Raw genomic sequence first — 15833 nt, forward strand, 5'->3', positions numbered from 1 at the left:
GAGACTGTGCTGAATCAGACATTGGGGGTAGGGACACTTATCTCCTGACCCCTAGTCCCTCCCCCTCCCCAAGACATTAACCCTCCCCCTTTCCAGGTGATGCCCTTAGGCGGGCATAGGAGGTAGGAAGCAGTTGCGGGGTTGGGATAGAGGGCAGGCCACCAGCGGTGTCTGCTAAAATTTTGAAGAAGTTCAAGGCAAACCCCCGATACAGCCCAAACTAGCCTTGATCGCTGCTCCTTTGGTTGAGCACCAGACAAAGCAGTTGGCTGGTGTTTATATGCCATGCCGTATGAAAAATGTGCATCCTGAAATGTGGGGATCACACCTAGCTCATGTTTAGGTACAGGGGAACTGATGCTGATGGAGGTACAACAAACTCATCTCATCTCCCTCTCCCTCTGGGATACACACCCATTGACTGGAACGGTGGGTGGAATCACTCATGTTATTTAATACCTTATGTTTCCTGTCTCCTTTTTGTTTAGTACCATGTGGCTAAATTCACACGGGTGAAAGGTGCACACGCTGCATGTTACGGGCTGAACTGAGTCCCCCCCAGATTATATGTTGAAGCCCTAACCTCTGTACCTTAGATTGTGACTGCGTTCGAAGACAGAGCCTTTTAAGAGGTAATTAGGTTAAAATGGGGTCATTAGGGTGGGCCCTAGTCCACTATGACTGTTGTCCTTATAAGAGGAGATGAGGACACACAGAACATCCAGAATGAGGGCCGACCACGGGTGAGCACAGAGAGAAGGTGGCCAGCTGTGAGGCAAGGAGAGAGGCCTCAGGAAAAGCCAAACCTGCTGACACCTTGATCTTGGACATCCAGCCTATAGAACATGAGAAAATCCATCTCTGTTGTTTAAACCACCCAGTCTTCTGTGATGGCAGCCTGAGCAAACTAATAAACAGCAATACCACAGCAGGCTCTGTGCACAGAAGAGCTGGTTAATGATTACAACCACCTGATGAGATGGGGATTGTCATCCCATTGTACAGATGCAGAACCAAGCCTCAGGAGAGCTGAGGAGCTCGCAGAGGGTCACGCAGAAAGTCAGTGGTGGAGGCGGGAGTCAAAGGCAGCCTGGTGGGCTCCAGAGCCTGAGGCTTTACTACCCAGCCCTGCCCTGGAAAGTGGACCTTGCTTGGCGGGGGAGACGTGCCTGAGGTAAGAAAGCGCTAGGGGCTGAGGGCTGTGGGTATGGTTCTGCTGTTGTGCTCTGCCACCCAGATCAGAGAGAAAGGCAGCCACAGACCCAGTGCAGGAGCAGAGGCTGGCCTCTGAGATGCTACATCACAAAACAGAGAGGATGGTAAGAACAGTAATGCCTGCTTGTAGGGTTTCCATGATGACCACATAAGCTAATGCGTGCAATAGCACTTGGTAAAGGCTGAAAGGAAAATGTTACCTATTAGTATTAAATTACAGGGGAGAGCACTGAGAACGCAGCAGGCATGTGGCAGGCATATACTTAACACGTCCCACTGGAGTCTCTCCAGGAAAGGGTACTGATAAATGGAAGCCCTTTACGTGCTGGTGACCAGCATCTTATCAACACTTGGTAGCTCTGGTAATGACTGAAGGTGATTCTGGGCATACAAGTCATTGTCAGCACATCCGTGAATTCAACAACTGTAAGACTAAGTATGTATGTGAGCAAATGAAAATAGAACAATTAATCAAAATGAAATCTATCAATGAGGAATTTATAAGCTTACACTCCACCATGTACTATGGCAGAAGCTCTCAACATTTGTGTCCTTAATTGCGATGCATGGGAGTTTTCATTTACTAGATAGAGGCTAAGAGCTATTACGAATACAGTCAGTCATACCTAATTAAAAAAAATTTTTGTAAATTAATTAATTTCTGGCTGCGTTGGGTCTTCATTGCTGTGCGAGGGCTTTCTCTAGTTGCAGTGAGCGGGGGGTACCCTTCGTCATGGTGAACAGGCTTCTCATTGTGCTGGCTTCCCTTGTGGAGCACGGGCTCTAGGCATGTGGGCTTCAGTAGTTGTGGTACGCAGGCTCAGTAGTTGTGGCGCATGGGCTCAGTTGCTCCACGGCTCGTGGGATCTTCCCGGACCAGGGCTCGAACCTGTGTCCCCTGCATTGGCAGGTGGATTCTTAACCACTGCACCATGAGGGAAGTCCCCAGTCAAACCTCATTTTATTGCACTTCACTTTATTGCGCTTTGCAGATACTGCATTGCTTTTTTTTTTTGCTGTTGTTACAAATTGCTCATTTTCACAATATTTCAAACTTTTTCATTGTTATTATATGTGTAATGGTGATCTGTGGTCAGTGATCTTTGATGTTAGTACTGCAAAAAGATTATGACTTGCTGAAGGCTCAGATGATGGTTTGCATTTTTTAGCAATTAAGTTTTTTTTTTTTTTGCGGTACGCGGGCCTCTCACTGTTGTGGCCTCTCCCGTTGAGGACCACAGGCTCCAGATGCGCAGGCTCAGTGGCCATGGCTCACGGGCCTAGCCGCTCCACGGCACGTGGGATCTTCCCAGACTGGGGCATGAACCCATGTCCCCTGCATCAGCAGGCAGACTCTCAACCACTGCGCCACCAGGGAAGCCCCGCAATTAAGTATTTTTTAATTAAGGTCTGCACTTTTTTAAAAAAATAAATTTATTTATTTTATTTGTTTATCTTTGGCTATGTTGGGTCTTCGTTGCTGTGCGCGGGCTTTCTCTAGTTGCGGCTTTCTCTAGTTTCTCTACTCTTCAGTGAGGTGCTCAGGCTTCTCATTGTGGTGGCTTCTCCCGTTGCGGAGCACAGGCTCCAGGTGCGCGAACTTCAGTAGTTGTGGCACACGGACTGTGCCACAGGGAAGGCGGGTCTGCACATTTTTTTAGACATAATGCTATTGCACACTTAATAGATTATAATATAATGTAAACACACTTTTATATGCACTGGGAAACCAAAACATTCATGTGACTTGCTTTATTGTGATACTGGCTTTATAGGGGTGGTTTGGAACCGAACCTACAATATTTCCAAGGTTGGCCTATAAAAGCAAATACAAAGTCACAAGAATGAAGATGAAAGAATATAGCCTGGGCTTTAAAACCAGAGAGATTTGGGATCAAATCCCAGCTCCACCACCTACCAGCTATGTAGCCTTGGACATTTACCTAACCTCTCTTTGTCTCAGATACATCTGTAAAATGGGCTGGGGACTTCCCTGGTGGTGCAGTGGTTAAGGATCTGCCTGCCAAGGCAGCGGATATGGGTTTGAGCCCTGGTCTGGGAAGATCCCACATGCCGCGGAGCCACAGATCCACGAAGCCCGTGCGCCACAACTACTGAGCCCGCGTACCTAGAGCCCGTGTTCCACAACGAGAGAAGCCACCGCAATGAGAAGCCTGCGCACCACAAAGAAGAGGAGCCCCCGCTCGCCGCAACTAAAGGAAGCCCACGCGCAGCAACGAAGACCCAACGCAGCCAAAAATAAATAAATATTAAAAAATAAATAAATAAAGATAAAATGGGCTGAATGTATCGACCTCTTGGGACTTCTGTGAAGATCAGTTATGAAGGATGTAAGGTACTCGGCACAGATAAGTGTCTGTATCGACATTTAAAAAAAAGTAAAATGGGCTCAATGTATCGACCTCTTGGGACTTGTTTGAAGATCAGTTATGAAGGACGTAAGGTAGTCGGCACAGATAAGTGTCTGTATCATCATTATCATCGTATCATCATTAGTAAAACATGTTTTGAAGATACATGGACCAAGCAAGGAACTAAGGTATTCCTTGTAGCTCCACTGCTAGAATACTGTGGTTCCCTTCATGAATCCTGAACACTAAGATGATGTTGAATTGAACCAGGAAGCAAAACTGGAGGAGAAGAAAACAAAGGATACAGTGTTTATCATAAGAACTGTAGGGTCAACTATTTCTCACTCAAGTCCTTCAAGTCATCACTAGCAGAACCTATGCTGACATCACAGAACAATAGTAAAGCAGAGAAGTTTCAAGGATGGGTTACATTTGTGCTTCCTGGGAAAGAATGCCGGGTATGTGAGCTATTTATTGGCTCAGCTTTAGCAAAAACAGACAGAATAAAAGCCAGAAATGAGACAGGGGAATGGTTCTGGTTGAAGTGCGGGTGCAGCCTTGGAGGGAGACTCCCCAGCATCTCCAGAAGACCCCAGGGATCCATTTACTCCCTACTGCACACAGCGTCAGCCCTCAGCTTCACTGCATCGTCCGGAACACCTTGAGCTGCCCTAGGTGGATTTCCGAATGCTCTGAGCCAGGGAGTGCTGGTGCGTATTGGCAAATGCCCTGTTTGCCAGCACGCTCAAACAATGGTGTGTGTTTGTACAAAATGCTGGAAACTCATTGTCTTAAAGGAGAAGAAGGTTTTATCATGTTCTTCAGGGCTCTTGGGAAAAAACAAACAAACAAAAAAACTTTTATAATATGCAAGCCAGACTTCTGGTTTCAAGATGGGAGATGGAATGAACAGCAGTTTCCCCTTAATGCAATAAAGCCAGGAAACAAATGAATATCAGTAGAAAGCCAAGCGCAGAAAGAGGAAGGGGAGAAGTTAGTGGACTAGGAATTGTGAGGAATCACGGATGGGCAGAAGCTGCAAAGGGGGGCTGTGGCCCAGGACTGCTGCAGGGGGTTTTGTTGCAAAAGGTAGTAGCAGTGTGAGGCCTGCCAGACTTTGAGGGGGTAGAATCTGAGACTAGGAAGGCCCAGGGGCAAGTGACAGGGGATTAACTGGGATACCACGGCAGAAGCAACAAGGCTGGTTGCCCCCTCTATGCCCTTTGTTCCATTCCTGTAGGGTAGGTGGTATGAAGGAGGTGATAGCTCATGAGTGGAACAGCGAAAGAATGAGCTTGGGTCAGAGACAAGACACTGCTCAGTGGCTGGCTCAGAAGTCCCCGATCTGGCACTGAAGCCAGTGGAAGTCAACCAGCCCCTTGTGTACACTCCCCAACTGGGCTGTTTGACTGCTGCCTCTTCTTGTACTGCCCAAGACAAGTCCTAACACCATGAAAAGAACTGAAATAAATAATACCAACACCACTGCAAAGGATTTACAACCGAGGAGAGAGATCATGAACAATAACATATTTAATATCCTTATACAGATATAGAAGGGCATCGACATCGTGAAAGAACAGGCTATTATGAAATGAGAACACGTAACTATGAAAAAGAATCAATAGGTGCTCTTGGAAATAAAAATGATAGTTGTTGAAACAAAATAAGAAACAGACTGAATTGTTAAAGAGCAAATTAATGGACTAAAAGATGAAGCAGAATGCTCTAGGAATGCAGTGCAAAGGGATGAAGGTGGAAAATATGAAAGAAACGTTAAGAGACGTGGAAAATAGGGGCAGAAGCTCCCATACTGTTTCATAACCATTCCAAAAGGAAAGAATAAAAAGAGTGAAGAGAGTCATTATTTAAAGAAGTAAAAGTGATGGACTTCCCTGGAGGTCCAGTGGTTAAGACTCTGTGCTTCCACTGCAGGGGGCAAGGGTTTGATCCCTTATCAGGGAACTAAGATCCTGCATGCCATGCGGTGGGGCTCCCCTACCCAAAAAAAAAAAAAAAAAAAAAAAAGAAGTAAAAGTGGGAAAATTTCTAGGAAGATCTCCTGAGTCCTTAGATTGAAAAGACCCACCACATGCTGAGCAGGATATAAAAATAAAGAAACATACCTAGACATGCTTTAGTGAAACGTCGGCATTTTAAAGACAGTGAGGAGCTCCTGAGAAAATCAGAGAAATGACAGCTAATGAAAAAGAGAACAAGGACCAGGTGGAGAGTAGCTGCTTCCTAGCAACACTAGATGCAGGAAAAGAATGGGACAATCTATTCAAAGTGCCAAGGGAAGATGACTGGAATTCAAAACTCAGTCACTGAAGAATGAGGGGAGAATATTTTTCATAATGTCAAGAAAGCATTATGTACACAAATGAGGGCCTGTCCTTAGTTAAGGATTGAGATGTATGGTCCCATAGAAGCTAACGGAAGGGTAGGAAGGGACACCAGTGTGAACCTGGGGAGGCTTCCCAGAGGAGGCAGGCATTTGAAGAATGAGGTGGATTTTGATATGCCAAGTTCAGTTCTAAGAATGGCCTTGAGAGCCTTCTATAAGAAAACACGTAGTGGGCTAGGAGCTGGGTTAAAGGAAGGTTAAAGGCAGAGAGAGCAAGAGAGGTGGGGAAGGGCCAGCTGAACCAGTGGGGTTCAGAGGAAAGCAGTGAAAATAAGGCTGAATAGCAATGGGAGGAAGAACAGCCCTTGATGTGGTAAGATGTTAAGAGACAGGCATATGTTTCATGTCAGAATAACATACATGTTTTAAACAGCAAAATGGGGGAACTGGGCACAGAATTATCTTGAAGCACAAGCAAGATGCCTTGTGAGTTCTCTCTGTGGATTTGAAATTAGAAAGAACAGATTGGGAGGAAAAAAAAGGAGCAGATAAAAAGCCTTTTAGAGCCTTGGAGGTATTTCCACCGTCCCCTCAGTTTCTCTGTGAGGATTGGGATTTGCATTTTAAAAAATTAGTTTGACAGGCTTCAACCCAGGTTCTTTAAACACCCCTGCAGACAGCCCTCCTGCTGTCTGCATGGATTGAAGGACACTTGGCTTGAGGAGAACTTTCTAGAGAGGCTTGGGCAGAATCAGTGGTGGTGAGACCCAGGATGCACCTTCGGGAAGTCGCCTCCTCCCGGGCTCACTGGGCAGCTGCCCTGGGACTCGAGGGGGAGAGAGGGGGGGGCAGGAGGTGTCAGAGCGGGAGGGAAAATGGTGGGTTCTTTGGAGGCCTAGAGAAGTGATTAAAGACCATTAGGACACGTGCCACACTTATGCACTGGCTCAGTAATCATTTGTTCACTCTTTATTTCCTCCGTTCATTCAAACATTCATTCATAAAGGAATGGCTCTCTGAGCACCTACTGTGGACCAGCCCCAAGGCCAGGGTTAGGGACGAGAATGAAGAAGAAAACACTCCCTGGTTTTCTGGGTGTTAGCAGGAGGCTAGTGGGGAGATGGATTTTCATTGATTCAACATTTATTGCAAATCTATCACATGCCAGGCACTGTGCTAGCTGTGGGGATAGAGAAGTAAAAAACAGATACGGTCTCCATCCTCCTGAGATCCCCAAATACTGGGCAGATAAACAGCAGGCTGTCAATAGCCCTGGTTCTAATCTGGAGACAGACATGGGTTCAAATCCTGACTCTGCCACCTTTTGGCTGTGTGACCTTGGACAGCACCTTTTTTCTGAGCCACAGCTTCCTCCTCTGAAAAATGGGAATTGTAATAGTCCTGCCTCACAAGAGTAACTGACGATATGATTAGGCAAGATACGGCATGTGAGGTGCTTAGTGCAGTGGCCGGCACCTAACTGCTATCCCATTACTTACGGGCTTTCCTGGAAACATGGGAAACACCTTCAAGCTCTAACCCCAGGAGAAAGAAAAGAGAAATGGGAGGGGAGAAAAGATTTATGATGGCCTTTACGCAGGGAACGGAGTAGACAAGCAAAGAAGTGGGAAGTAAAGGGGAGAGGAGAGGCAATCAAGGAGGCAGGAGGTGATGAAAAGAGGCAAATCTATAGACACAGGAAATAGATCAGTGGTTGCCTAGGGCTGGGGCAGGGGCACTGAGAGGGATTGAGGGGACGTGGGGAGGGACTGCTAATGTGTACAGGGTTTCTTACTTGGGTGATGAAATGTTCTAATGTTGATGGTGGTGATGGTTGCACAACTCTGTAATTAAACTAAAAACCACTGAATTTTATACCTTAAATCACTGAGTTATATGTTATGTGAATTATATCTCAGTAAAGCTGCTACTAAAAAAAAAAGAACACAGGAATAGGAGATGGTGCCTAGAATCAAAAATCACAAGTAGTACAAGCCTTTGTACAGCAAAGGAAACCACAAACAAAACGAAAAGACAACCCATGGACTGAAAAAAATTATTTGCAAATGATACGACCGACACGGGCTTAATCTCCAAAATATACAAACAGCTCATGTAACTCAACAACAAAAAACCAAACAACCCAATTGAAAAATGGGCAGAAGATGTAAACAGACATTTCTCCAAAGAAGACATACAGATGGCCAACAGGCACAAGAAAAGATGTTCAACATCGCTAATTATTAGAGAAATGCAAGTCAAAATTACAATGAGGTATCACCTCACATGGGTCAGAATGGTCATCATTAAAAAATCTACAAATAAATGCTGGAGAGGGTGTGGAGAAAAGGGAACCCTCCTGCACTGTTGGTAGGAATGTGAGTTAGTGCAGCCACTATGGAGCACAGTGTGGAGGTTCCTCAAAAAACTAAAAATAGAGTTGACATATGACAATGGCATATATCTGGACAGAACTCTAATTCAAAAAGATACATGCACCCCAATGTCCACTGCAGCACTATTTACAATAGCCAAGACATGGAAACAACCTAAGTGTCCACTGACAGAGGAATGGATAAAAGTGTGGTGTGTACACACACACACACACACACACACACACACACACACACACACACACACACTGGAATACTAGTCAGCCAGAAAAAAGAATGAAATAATGTCATTTGCAGCAACATGAATGGACCCAGAGATTATCATCCTAAGTGAAGTAAGTCGGAAAGAGAAAGATAAACATCATACGATATCACTTATATGTGGAATCTAAAATATGACACAAATGAACTTACCTATGAAACAGAAACAGACTCATAGATAGACAGAATAGACTTGTGGTTGTCAAGGGGGAGGTAGGTGGGGAGGGACAGACTGGGAATTTGGGATTAGCAGATGCAAACTATTATATATAGGATGGATAAACAACAACGTCCTACTGTATAGTACAGGCAATGATATTCAATATCCTGGGATAAACCATGATGGAAAAGAATATGAAAAAGAATGCGTATATACGTATAACTGAATCACTCTGCTGTACAGCGGAAATTAACACAACACTGTAAATCACCTATACTTCAAAAAAAATAAATTAAAAAAAAAAAAAGGGAATCACAGGTAGACAAAGTGAGACCACGTCCACTCACCTCGACCTTCAGGCCCGCCTGGAAGCTGATGCCATCAGGGATGGTGGTCTGGAATTCAGCAATGGTGTAATATTCTTCCTCCACTTGGGGTGGGATGGGAGGCTTGGGCAGACCTCGAGGCTGGTACAATTAAACACAGTGTTAAAACCACTGTAAGTCCATTCCCATGGCGCTGAATGGGAGGCGCTAAGGGATTGGGGCACACAATCACCCTCAAGGGGGCGCTGGCGGACCCATTTGGATTCTAGGACAAAACAAAGGGGACCACTCAGATCATCGTCTTCTAGATAGGTCACTGGTCTTTCAGCTTTAGGGCAATGAGAAAAAACATGGGACATTTGCCTATAATCATGAAAATTTGGGGGCAAGACAATATTCTCTGAACTTAAGAGGCAACAAGTGTTGTGAAATGAACACAGGTTTGCAAGTTGGACCCATTGGTGTGACTTCGGGCAAATCCCTTCCCCTCCTGGAGGCCTGAGTTTTATCTCCTGTAAAATGTGGGTAATAACAGGATCTACCTGGTGGGGTCACGGAGCGCATTCAACGAGTTCACGTAGTGAAACACTGGCATACTGCCTGGCACCCAAAAGGTGCTCGATAAATGGCAGACATTAAAAGAAGAAAGCCCATTTTCAAAGTACTGCTTACAGAGTTAAAAATGGAGTATGAAAGTAAGAGATCAGAACGGCACCACAAGCAAAACGTGTGCCTTATCCCATTTTGGTTTCAAGTTACGTTATTCAAGGAGACTTATGTAAGATAAAGCGGAGTCGGCTCAGGAAGCAGAAAGTACATCCTGAGACCTAACTGTCACAAAGCCATGGGCGAACTGTTTGATCTCCCCGGACCTCAGTCTTTCCACCTGTCAGTGGGATTAGCTTCACAAGGCTGCTGTGTGGGCAGGAAAGAGTGCATTCTTGGAGAAGGCGAGGTGAGTGTCAGGGGGCTAATCTCAGGTCAGGGTCTGGCTCCCCAGTTGCAAGGGTCCACTTACTATGGTCATATCCCGGCGAGGAGGGGGTCTCTGTCTCATCTTGGGTGATCCTATAAAGAGACGACAGATAAAATTCCTGAGGTGGACACCACGAGAGATCTATTCTCTCCTGCAGGAGATGAGGCATCACATTCAGCACAGGCATCAGCGAGCGACTGCGACGCTTCCTATGGGAGAGCCCAACTAGAGAGGGGACACTCAGACTGGGTTCAGGACTCTCTATCAACAAGGGGATGGTGCCCAGTCCTGGAGCAATGGAAAGCCTTCCAGCAAAGGCAACAAGTGCAGGCTTCAGAGTAACGCAGAGGTGGGAGGCTACAAGTTATGTGGCTTTGAGCTGCATGGTCCTCTTCTGGAGAGGGGGTGATAATGCCTGCCTCCTGGAAGCAGTGGTGGAGATGGAAGTCAACAATACAGGTGAGGCTCTTGGCATGTGGCAAGCACGCATTAATGGTACTGCCCCTGGCTTTGTGCTCTGGAACACACCCAAATTAAACAATGCATAAACAGAGCCAAACAAACTTGGACTGAGGACTTCAGGGGTTTTTACTCTGGAGTTGGGCTGCCCCTGCTCTGAGTCTCAGGATCAAGAAGAGGACGACTCTGCAGTGGTCCAAGGCTCCTGGCTAAGGGCAGAACATTGAGGAAGGCACCCCATATGCTGTCAGAGCTGGTTTAGTATGGGTCTACGCAGAGGTGTAGTTTGGTAGTTGGCGTGTAGAGGAGACTGCAAAACTCTTAAATACCCATTTTTCCTGTCTTCTATTAGAAAAAAATCACAACAGAGTTTTAGCCAGACACTTGACTGCCTACCTAAAGACTACATTTCCCAGACTCCCTTGCAGCTAGGTACTGCCATGTGACTAAGTTCTGGCTGATGGGATGTGAAAGAGTAACAAGTCTGTAGCTTCTGAGTCCAGCCTTCCACTTCTCCCTGCCTCATTTTCCTTGGCCGGACTGGCGGTGAGCCCTCCTGGACCAGGAGGATGAGGGCAACACGAGATAGATACAGCATAACAAGACTCGTGACTGGATAGAGTTGCCACAGCAGCTCTGGACATATACCTGACTGCTCGGTGAGAAAGAAATAAACATCTAAATTACTTGAGCCATTGTTATTGGGTGTACGTGTGTGATAGTAGTGGGGAGTCTTTGCTTGAGCATCTGAACCTATATATCCTAACAGAGACATGGGCTTTCAGATTTTCACTCGCTCCTCTAGTGTTAATGGGAATCCTCCTATGCTCTTGGCCACGCATGATAGGATCCTGCCATGGCATGTCAGTGTTTTCTCAGAGTGGCTGAGAACAACTGAGAGACTCAAGAAGTTCACTGACCATAAGAGTCACTTTAAACAGCTGGAGAAGCCCAGCGAGGGGCAAGTGACTGCATCCTTGTGGCTAGTTTTTAGTCCTTTCCCAACAGACAGACTCCTTCTGCCCTGTACAGGGTCACATGCTTGAGGCTGGCATCCTGAGTATGCAGCAGACAACAATAATGAACCTACTCTCAGGTGTGCTGGGAACATTAAATGGTAAAATAGCTTTGAAAAGCAAGATGAGTAAAGAACTATCTTCGGAATAAACCCAACACAGGGTCCACTTTTTCTTCCCCTGGCTCAGAAATGAGGCCCTGCAGACAGACCACTGGCACTTGAGTCAGAGGGACCTGGGTTCAAGTCCTGGCTCCACTGTTCACTAGCTGGGTAGCCTTGGACAAACCCTTTCATCTCTGTTTCCTAACCTGTAAAATAAAAGGAGTAGATCCTTCAAAGGTTGTTACAAGGAGTCAGTGAGACTGATTATAAGATTCCTGGCACCTAGTAGGGGCTTGAGAAACAGGAGCTCTGGTGATATGAGATGGTGCAAAAAACATGGCTTGAGTAGGAAAGCCACGTCTCTCCACTCAGGTTCTGCAACTTGCTGGCTGAATGAACTGGAACGAGTGACCTGGGGTTTGTGAGCCTGTTTTCTTATCTACAGGATGGTGGGCAGCAGGGCTGCCGTGAGGATGAGGGACAACATGTGAGGACCTCTGGGCACAGAGCCTGGCACGTAGTAGGTGCCCAGCTGCCGGGAGCTCAGGTGGGCGGCACTTACTCTGCTTGACGTCACTGTCGGGTGCCGGGCGGCCTTCAAACCGGCCATCCCTCTGGTTGTTGAGCAGCTCCTTCTCCCGGCCCACCGAGTTCTGCTGCCGGGAGACGCCGTCCAGCTCGAGGACGCCCGCGTGGGCGGGTGAGCCGGGGCCCAACTTTGGGGGTACAGGCTCCCCGCTGCTCTTCTTTAGGTAGGAGGCTGGGGCCCAGCCCTCTTTGCCCTGGTACCTGGGAGGAGGGAGAAGGATGCCCGTCAGGCTGCTCTGCCAGGCCCATGGGAAGAAGTTGCACTCCTACTGTGAATCCCACTTTGGGTCCCAGATGGCAGGAACGGTGGACCACGACCTGCCCAGGGCCAGGGGCTGGTACACCGCTTGCTGTCTCCTGATGAAGCCTAAGCCCTCAGCTGGGCCTCCCCAATCTGGCCTCTCCTTACCTCCCCAGCCTTGGCTCTCACGGCAACCCCCAGGTCCCGCCCACCCCACACAGCTTGCGCTCTCCCAAAAGTTCCACCATCTCTCACCCCCCTGCCCCTGCTCTTAGAGACCCTCTGCCTGGAAAGCCCATTCTCTCTCTCTCTTTTTTTTTTTTCGGTACGCGGGCCTCTCACTGTTGTGGCCTCTCCTGCTGCGGAGCACAGGCTCCGGACGCGCAGGCTCAGCGGCCACGGCTCACGGGCCCAGCCACTCCGCGGCATGTGGGATCTTCCCAGACCGGGGCACGAACCCGTGTCCCCTGCATCGGCAGGCGGACTCTCAACCACTGCGCCATCAGGGAAGCCCAAGCCCATTCTCTTTTGTGCTCCTCTTTCCCAGCTCTGCTTAATACCATGCCCCCTCTCAAGCCTTTCCCGAGCCTCCCTCCACGGTGCCCCCCACTGTCTCCTGCACACCCCACAATCCCAGCACCTATAACACCCAGTGACACTTGGCTGTGACGGTCCTGTCTCCCCACTTAGAACTCGAGCTCCTGGGGGCGAGGATCATGGATGATTCGTCTGTGTGTGTGACGGCCCTCGCTCCCAGTGAGTTGAGTGAAGAAAAAAGGGGACACGTGGACAAACTGCCAGTGGACCTGGCAAGGGTGAGCAGCCACAAAGCTCTGCTACAGCCACTGTCCCCGTACAGTCGTCACTACTGGGACCATGATGATAACGGTAAATGACACTTGGTGAGCACCTACTCCATGTCCTTCCTGTTCCAAGCACTTGATAGCTATTGCTATAGTTCATCCATCCAACCTGAGGGTTGGCAGAAATGGATCCAGACCTAGAAAGCTGGCACCAGAGTCTGTGCTGCTTTGCTGCCTCTTCCCAGAAGCCCCAGCTCCCGGCACAAAGCCTGGCATAGGCAGGGTGGGCCTCCAGTCATATTGCTTAACAAGTAGATTAAACACGCGTTCAGATGAGAACAAAGCAGGTCGGGGGTTGGTTCCAGGGTTACCACAGGTCACTGAGCTTCGGAGTGACTGAGACCCTGACAGACCAGTTCACTGAATTCCAAAGGGGACTGAACGAATGTAACAATCATTTAATTCTCTGCACTATGGAAGTCGGTTGAATAGCATGACCAGAGGGGTTGATTGGGACCAGAGGTGTGCTGGAGTCAGCTCACAGCACTTGTGAGAGCCAGCTGTTCATATCTCTTCCCAACTCGGCATTTAGTGCCATCACACTGGGAGCTTAAAATCTGCCACGGTGGCAGTATTTACACCACAGAAATTGGCAAACACGGCAACTCAAGAGCATTTTCCCCTGGAGAGCTGGCTGTTAAAATTGCCAGCATCCCACTGGTCTGAACCACAAAACAGGTGCCCACACCTTTGGGGACGACATCTAACAGACTGGAGATGATATATGGCAGGGTCACATCTCGTCAAGAATCACCTTAAGAACTAAATAGCACTGTGTTTCAATAAAAAAAAAAAAGTCCTTTATAACAAGAAGCAAACTTAAAAGGAGGCAGAAATCTTCAGTTTGGTGTCTATCAATCTTAAAATATCCCCTGAGAAGGACTAAATTTTGTGCTAATTGGAAAACGTCAGACTACACACAATCCGGGCATCACTATGAGATAGTTCATCACTTGGGGCACAAAGCCATAAGCAAAGAGGCAACACATGCAATGCTGAGGGGGCTTTGGGGTCAGAAAGGTAGGGGTTCAAAACCTGGTTCGGTCACTTTCTAGCTTCAGTCGAAGCTTCTGATGACCGTGGCAACATCCACTGCAACCTCATGAGGGACCCTGAGCCCAGTCGAGCCACCAGAATTCCAGAGTCACTAAGTTTTGGGATAATTTGTTACACAGCAAGGTAACACCTATAAGCCAGATATGTGAGTTACTGTTGTCATTACTCCGGCTTCAAACCTCAGTTCTGAGGAAGCCTTCCTGACTCCCGGGCTGAGGAGCCCTCTTCTGTGCTCCAAAGTCCCCTGTGCAGCCCTCCTACGCCCCACGCGCCTCCCTGCCCTGTACTTGTGTCTGAGTCTGCCTTCTACGCCTGTGGGTCTGAACTACTGTCTCTTTCTCACTGTTACTCACCAGCTTTCAGTAGACAGCTTGGCCCAAAATAGATTTTGGTGTAGGTTTGCTGAATGAATTAAGGGTTACACACTCAGCCCCATGTGAGTGGTCCCAGTGTCCTGCCTCATGTCCGGCTTACATCACGGCACAGACACCAGGTGGCAGGGACCTCAGGCTTCTTCTCTTGCCCTAATTTCCTGAGGCTGCACCCTGCCCGCCCGGGTAACCAAAGAGGGAGTTCCCCGGACTTTCATTACTAAAACTGGGAAAGTCCCAAGTACAGCACGATGAGTTGGCCACCTTTACCTATGAGCTTTCAATTCCATCACATGGGTGAAAGAGCAAACTGTTTGGAAAGCCGGTCTCCACTGGACTCTGAGAGATGACGGCAAATGATCAGCTTTAGGACGGGCTACTGTCCATGTGGTGTTTAGCATCCTGTTGCTCTCAGAGCGGGGCTGGAGTGGGAAATCACTCACGCAGGGCAGCTTCAGCCTCCACTTACTCATTATGAGACACATCTGGAGGTGGAGACCAGTCTTGCTCAATTGGGTTACTGCTATCGGTGGTTCAGTGTGTTTAGAGACGGTTTTGCTTATTATGCATTTTTAGAGAAGGATATGGGTAGGGAAGGAAGCCAAACAGCACAGAGGAGAAGAGTCCTTTTATAGCTCAGGCTGAAACCTCACCTCCTCTGCAACTGCTTACAGATATCTGTGCAGCTGGAGCCTCTATGACCTGAAACCCACCCAGCTGCAGAGGGTACCTGATCTTCCACCAGCCTTCCAGGTTTTTCTGGATGACCTCCACCACAGCTCCTCTCTCCAGGTTCATTTCATCTTGGTCACGAGCTGTGTATGGGTAGATGACTGTGTACTTCTCCTCTGTGGGGACAAACAGATGTTGGGGTAAGTCAAAGACACTATATAAGCCCCGGGACGTTGATGGCCAAGGCTGTGATCTGAGAGATGCCCTCGTAAGGAGGGATTTCCTCCAAAGACTTCTGTGCACCATCTCTGTTCCCACCCCCCCACCCCCGCCCCTGGCCCCGAATAAGCGACCCTCACTTAGTGCTGGATGACCCTGTGCAAGCAGCAACAGGACACAGGACAAATGGCAGG

At 47.9% G+C, this 15833-nt stretch overlaps 1 protein-coding gene across 7 annotated transcripts in view; it reads right to left on the reverse strand.

Moving 5' to 3' along the window:
- Window positions 1-15833, reverse strand: part of SH3PXD2B (SH3 and PX domains 2B) — a 114220-nt gene that overhangs the window by 6903 nt on the left and 91484 nt on the right. For 6 of the 7 annotated variants that reach the window (XR_004525944.2, XM_033853564.2, XM_033853567.2 and 3 more), the window contains 4 exons: window positions 15479-15596; window positions 12192-12418; window positions 10093-10142; window positions 9096-9215 (listed from right to left, as the gene is read on the reverse strand). Coding sequence is in view for 6 of the 7 variants with exons in the window: in XM_033853564.2 (XP_033709455.1) it covers window positions 9096-9215; window positions 10093-10142; window positions 12192-12418; window positions 15479-15596 (515 nt within the window). In the remaining variant the exon portion in view is untranslated. Of the gene's footprint in view, window positions 1-3496; window positions 3867-9095; window positions 9216-10092; window positions 10143-12191; window positions 12419-15478; window positions 15597-15833 lie in introns of those variants that run through there. The other variant, XM_073802794.1, reaches the window with a different exon arrangement.

This window comes from Tursiops truncatus, chromosome 3, assembly GCF_011762595.2.
Source record: "Tursiops truncatus isolate mTurTru1 chromosome 3, mTurTru1.mat.Y, whole genome shotgun sequence".
In the NCBI taxonomy this organism is placed as follows: Eukaryota; Metazoa; Chordata; class Mammalia; order Artiodactyla; family Delphinidae; genus Tursiops; species Tursiops truncatus.